General features: G+C 49.3%; 1 protein-coding gene across 1 annotated transcript in view; it reads left to right on the top strand.

The window, feature by feature from the left end:
- Positions 1 to 587, top strand: part of ZRANB1 (zinc finger, RAN-binding domain containing 1) — a 26,449-nt gene extending 25,862 nt beyond the window's left edge. The window contains exon 11 of the mRNA XM_010144248.1: positions 169 to 587. Within this exon, the coding sequence (XP_010142550.1) occupies positions 169 to 387 (219 nt within the window). The 3' untranslated portion in view covers positions 388 to 587. The remainder of the gene's footprint in view (positions 1 to 168) is intronic.
- The last annotated feature ends 5,014 nt before the right edge of the window (positions 588 to 5,601 follow it).

Raw genomic sequence — 5,601 nt, 5'->3', positions numbered from 1 at the left:
GTGCGCCGGTTTGGGGTCCCGTGGGCCCGCCACTGTCAGCTACGAGAGGGAAGCGTGTTGCTCCCGTGGCCTGGGCGTCGTAGAGCTTTCACTTCACTTCCAGGTTGCTGGTGATGTTTCCAGCTCCATTCTCAGTCTGTTTCCTCTCTCCCCCCCACCCCACCAAAGATAGGTAACGAGGAGCAGCAGGAGAAGCTGCTGCGGGAATGGCTGGACTGCTGCGTGACGGAGGGAGGGGTGCTCGTCGCCATGCAGAAGAGCTCTCGCAGGCGCAATCACCCGCTGGTCACCCAGATGGTGGAGAAGTGGCTCGATCGCTACCGGCAGATCCGCCCGTGTACGTCCCTTTCTGACGGCGAGGAAGACGAGGATGACGACGATGAGTGAAGAAACGGGAAATAAAAACGACAAGCACAGAGTGTCTGACCCGGAGTTGGCGTTGTGCTTTAGCAGTTCGTTGTGGAACGACCCAGTGCTGGGGGAAACGCGCTGCAAGTGATTTTTCTGACCAGCGTGGAGAGAGGCTGGAAGCTCACATGCTGCGTGGAGGGAGCGAAGTGGGCTGGACTACCGTTTGTATAGACACAAATCATGAAACACGGAACAGCTAATTTTATTATCAAGACAGAAAAACCCCCCGTTTTTCTTTCTGATTGTAAATCTGTCTATAAATGTACCGCATGTGGTTGTGTACGAGGTTGTGTAATAGGAAAATACCAGCATCTTAATTATTGCGAAGAAGTTCTTCAGACAAGGGCACTTACGAAAGCACACGGTAGGTGGAGACCTCTGCCCTCCCAGAGTCTTTTACAGTAGAACCTGGTTCTTCTGCGTCACCTTTCAGACACGCTGACACGTCTCCATCAGGCCCTTTTGAGGTGAAATCTCACTAGCGCCCAGGTCAGGTTGGGAGGTTTTGTTTGTTTGCACAAAATACCCACAGCAAGTCCTCAGCAGAAATACAGTCATTATTTTATTGGTATTTTAGTTACTGCTGTGCCCGTGTAATAAAATCGAAACTCTATGGAACCAACTGGAAGAGAAGCTAAATTTTCATTGAGTGATTTGTTTCCTGAAAAAGTTTGGGTTTTTTTTAAATTTTTGTTTTCTTCTAATAGTTTATAGATTCTTTTCAATATACATAAGGGTATTTATTCAGAGAAGTGACCTAAAATAGAGGGATTTTATGCCAGTGAGCGTATACTAAACAAAACAGTGTGAAATTTGAGAAGTTGGTACATGATGGAGAAGATCCAGTTGCCAGAACTTGTCTTGCTGTGACCCAAACTATCTATAACTCTATCATTTTCATCAGCAAATGAAAACCCCGGTTTTTTAAAGGATTACTCCTCGGTGGTTCCATCCAGCGAGGCCGGACGTGGCAGCAGAATTCAGGAGGAGGATCTAGGCTAAGGTGGCTTCTCAGAGCGCCGTGTGACATTGCTGGGTATGTGCCCCTGGGGATTTCCTGCATGTGGACTGATGTGGCCGTACTGCAGCTCCTGTAAGTTCTGGGACCGTCAGTCCAGAGTCGATCCCCCAGCAGAGATTTTGTCCTCTTTGATAGCTTCGGCCATGTAACCTGAGCTGGATAAAGTTCATCTGAGGTTTCTCTCGCTGAAACACTACAGGTTAATGCCAGTTTTTACATATGTGGTGCAATTCAGGTGGTCTTGAAAAGCACTTTTGATGGTGTGGTGGGTGAACTGAGAGATTGTGCAGTAGATGAAATGGTTTTAATTAGATTTTTGGAAAGAAGCCCCATAGCACCTATTTTTTATGTAGTCCAGAGCTATGGAAACCCTGAGGAACTTGCTGCTTTTTCTTCCAAATGCTGCTTAGATGGTGTTGAAATGTGCACAACTCCTACGTAAACTTGGTGATGACACCAAAAAGTATAGACATGATGAAGTACTGTATTAACTAACAACTGAGCAACCTTCCCGTCACGGGTTCCACTGCGGTTTACGATGGAGTGTCTTCACCCTTCTTTGGCCGTTGGTCCCCTCCCGTGGGCACCTGCACAAGTGTTCGGGTAGAACGCAGGCAACGTCCGTACCACTCCCTGAGCCCCACAGGCAGACACTCAAGAGATTCTTCACAAGGAGACGGTCCTGTCTCAGGTTTGCTTTCTAAACTGGTATATTTTTGGGAGGTCCTCTCTTCTTCCCTTGCAGTGAAGTCCTCTGACACCTTGTCAGCTGAGGATGTGACGTTTTTGTGCTGGGGGAGCAGAATGCGGAGTAAGCTGGGATGAGAACGGGCCTGATCGGAGCTGGCCTGCGCTGCGTGGCATTGTTGCGGTGTAGTTTCTGGAGGTCCTTCCGGTGCAGCACCAAGCATGCCAGCTTCAGAAGTTCTTCAGTGACCAGGTGATGGCTGTAAATTCCCATCCTGGCTTACCCCAGACTGGCTTCCCTGGGCAGACCACCGTGTGAACAGGCAAAAGCCTGAGCTCCTGCCTTCAGGAGGTGGCTTCAAGGGGTCTGCTGGGTTTTAACACCCCCCCGCCCCGCCCCGCTGCCTTCTGCAGCCCTGTTCCGCTGATGGAAGCAAAGCTTCCTTGTGACACGGGGGAGACTTACCAGTGTGAACCTCTACCTTGAGCCAAGCTCAGTGAGCACCATCCCCTCCTTCCCATGCCACCGGTGCTGGAGGCAGGCAGCCCGGTACTCCAGCGCGCTCGGCTTTCCTGACCGCTCACTTCTGTGCCGTACGATGGTATGTTCAGGTGAAGACGCTTCACGGGCTGTTTCAGAACCGGTGAAGCCTCAGACTCAAAGTAACCCAACCCTCATGTACCAGCAGAGTCAAGAGCTGCAGACCCCTGCTCCGTGTAGCGCCGTGCTCAGTGTGTGTTCGTGGGGATTCTCCTGCCGCCACAGGCTTGACTGTTTACACGTCCTGACGTGGAATCGCAAAGGCTTCCTTGCGGCTTGTCGGCAAGTTCTGCTCTTTTAGCCAAGTCTCTACAGACAGAAAACCAGGTTTCTCGATGTTATTTCCCTCCTATTATGGCTCGTGGCAGCACACGCTTTCCTAGCACAGAACTTGGCTTTTCAGTGCTACCTCCTTTACATCTGGTTGGTTGGTTTTTGTTTTTTTTTTTTTTTTTTTTCTGGTTTTATTTATGAATTCCTCAGTGGAAAAAAATCTGTGTATTTCTTTTGTTTTTAATATATTAAAATTTAGTAATTCTGGATCCTTCCCAAGTTCTCCTGCATGGCTTTTGGCAATTCTTGCTAGAGGGGGTTGACTCCAGTCATGAAATCAGTCTGTGCGCGTTGAGAGACCCTTATTTAACAGCCGCTTTTCCTTTTCTCCCCCTTGGTTTGGTAACTTCCCTCAACCCCTTTTATTTTACGGTTTATTTAGTGTCTGTCACTTCTTTTTTTAAGCTCCCCTTACACCCCTCATCAGCGGAGGCCCTCGCTGCCCGCCTCAGCGTGACCGCAGTGCCGTGGCTCTGTCGGTGAAGGATTGGCACCACTCCTCAGCACCAATCCTCCTCCCCGTTTCTCTGCCCCATCACTTTCCATTCCAGAGGTGCACCTTCCTCGCTTTCCACCTCCCCGGAGCTGCTGGGTGTGTGCTTCGCTGGTGACTGCCACCAGATGCTTGAAACCCAGCTGCAGCCCTTGACCAAAGCGTGTCCGTGGGCGCGTGGTCCCCAGCAGCTCCAGAGTGCCGCTCTCGCAGCGCTCCGTACGCGCTCTCTGCCTGTGCTCGCATCTCGCTGGGGGTTCGGCTGAGGTTGGGCGCTGGATGAAAACCCCTGGGGGCTGCGGGTTAAGCTGCTCGCTGACCCCGCGTGAGGCCAGCACCCGAGATCCTGCGACCCGGGGAAGCGCTTGCCCCCATCGGGGCTGCAGCCGCTGATTTAAAACCACACCGAAGCACCACAGCGAGCTTGGTTTGAGAACAACCCTAAACCTCATAGTTCAATGTTTTCCTCTGGGTTTTTAAGCATTCTTTCAGTGTTTCATCAACACCTCGGGGGTGTCTATATCTGACCTGTTTTGTCCTCCTGGTTCCTGGTGGTGCTCAGGGCTGGCCACTGCCGCGGGGTCCCTCAGCTATGGACGGTGACCTCTGTTTTAACGCGTCTGAAGCTGGAAACTAGTTTTCAGTTTAATTTAAAGCAAACAAAATACAGACTTCCATAACCTACAGATGTTTTTTGGTTTCAGCTTTTTTTTTTTTTAGCCCCTTTCCAGCCCAAGCTCTCTGCCCCATTTAACACCCATCGCTTTGACAAAGTGGAAATGGAAGATCACGCCTCGTGCCTGGCGAGGCTGGGAGCTCCAAGCGCCTCCAGAGCGTGTTTTCAGCCTCGTTCCCTGACGGTTTGTTAATGCTTCATTCCTTCACCGTGTACAAAAAACGTCTGAGCTGCTCTTTTTCCACCAGGGCTGCGGGTCATGTCCCCCCGTGGTTTTAAAACCAGAACATTCCCCAGCAGCCCAAAGAGACCCACACGCAGACGCCACCTTCCTGCAGCGGTTCTCGGGGTCACCAGCGGGTCCCTGGTGGGGCAGAGGGAGTGAGGTTGCGCTTGAGGACAACTCACCTGCACTGCTGTTCGGTGTTGGACACAGTGCGATCAGCGTTCTCTCCACCCCTTCCGTGGTGTTCTCGCTGTCCTCGCCCCGCCGCAGCGGCACGCAGCGAGAGCTCTTCCCGTTCAGAAATTACAGAAATTTTATCACCTTTTATTGAAAACTGCACCGAACGCTAAATGTCCACCTTTACAATAAACAAATACAGGAACGGTAACACACTAACCCAAACCATACTGCTGACAGCCAGCGGGCTGGCGGTGGGTCGGCCGTTTGGGACAGCTCACCATTTCTTTTTTTCTTTTTTTTTTTTCTCCTTTTTCTTTTTTTTTTTTTTTTTTTTTTTCCACATAAACTAGATTTTACCCCCCCATGCCCCTTTTTTTTGGGTAGTCTCACCTTTTTTTTTTTTTTTTTTTTTTTTTCCTTTTTTTTTTTTTTTTTTTTTTTTTTTTTGCCACAGAAACAGGACTGTACCCCCACAGAGCCGCTCAAACCAGGCCAGCGCTTCAAACCCAAAAAAAGGCGAAGAGTCACAAAAGACTATGAATATAACATGGGACTAGTGGATACAAATCTAACAGGCTCTGTTAAAATCAGTCACAGCTAATACCGGGGGCGGAAGTGTTCTTGTATAAAATAGCACGTGAAGAAAAGAAGACTTTTATCCATGTCTAAAAAAGTGGGGTTTGTTCAGAGACAGTCTGACAAATTACCATAAAAAGTGTTTCCTGAGACATAAGGAAATGCAATGTTACTCTTGAACCCTTTCCAGCTCAAGACTTTTTTTTTCCACTTCATAAAATAGCTGCAGATTTAAAACTGAGAAAATATATTTGAGTACAAATAGTGTGTGAAACTTAATACTTTCTTCTTTTTTTTTTCCTTTTTTTTTCTTTATCTTTTTTCCTTGCATCATTGTAGGCGAATGTACAGCTGCTTTATTCAGTGTGGGGCAGGGAAGAGCCTGGCACTCGCTCTTCCTGCGCATGGGAGGGCAGCGGCCGGTGCCAGGAGCACCCGATGACCTCCCAATCCCGCG

The sequence above is a fragment of the Buceros rhinoceros genome, unplaced genomic scaffold (genome assembly GCF_000710305.1).
Source record: "Buceros rhinoceros silvestris isolate BGI_N320 unplaced genomic scaffold, ASM71030v1 scaffold22839, whole genome shotgun sequence".
Taxonomy (NCBI): domain Eukaryota; kingdom Metazoa; phylum Chordata; class Aves; order Bucerotiformes; family Bucerotidae; genus Buceros; species Buceros rhinoceros.
The sequence above is the reverse complement of the archived record's forward strand: the minus strand, read 5'-3'. Positions and strand labels throughout refer to the sequence as shown.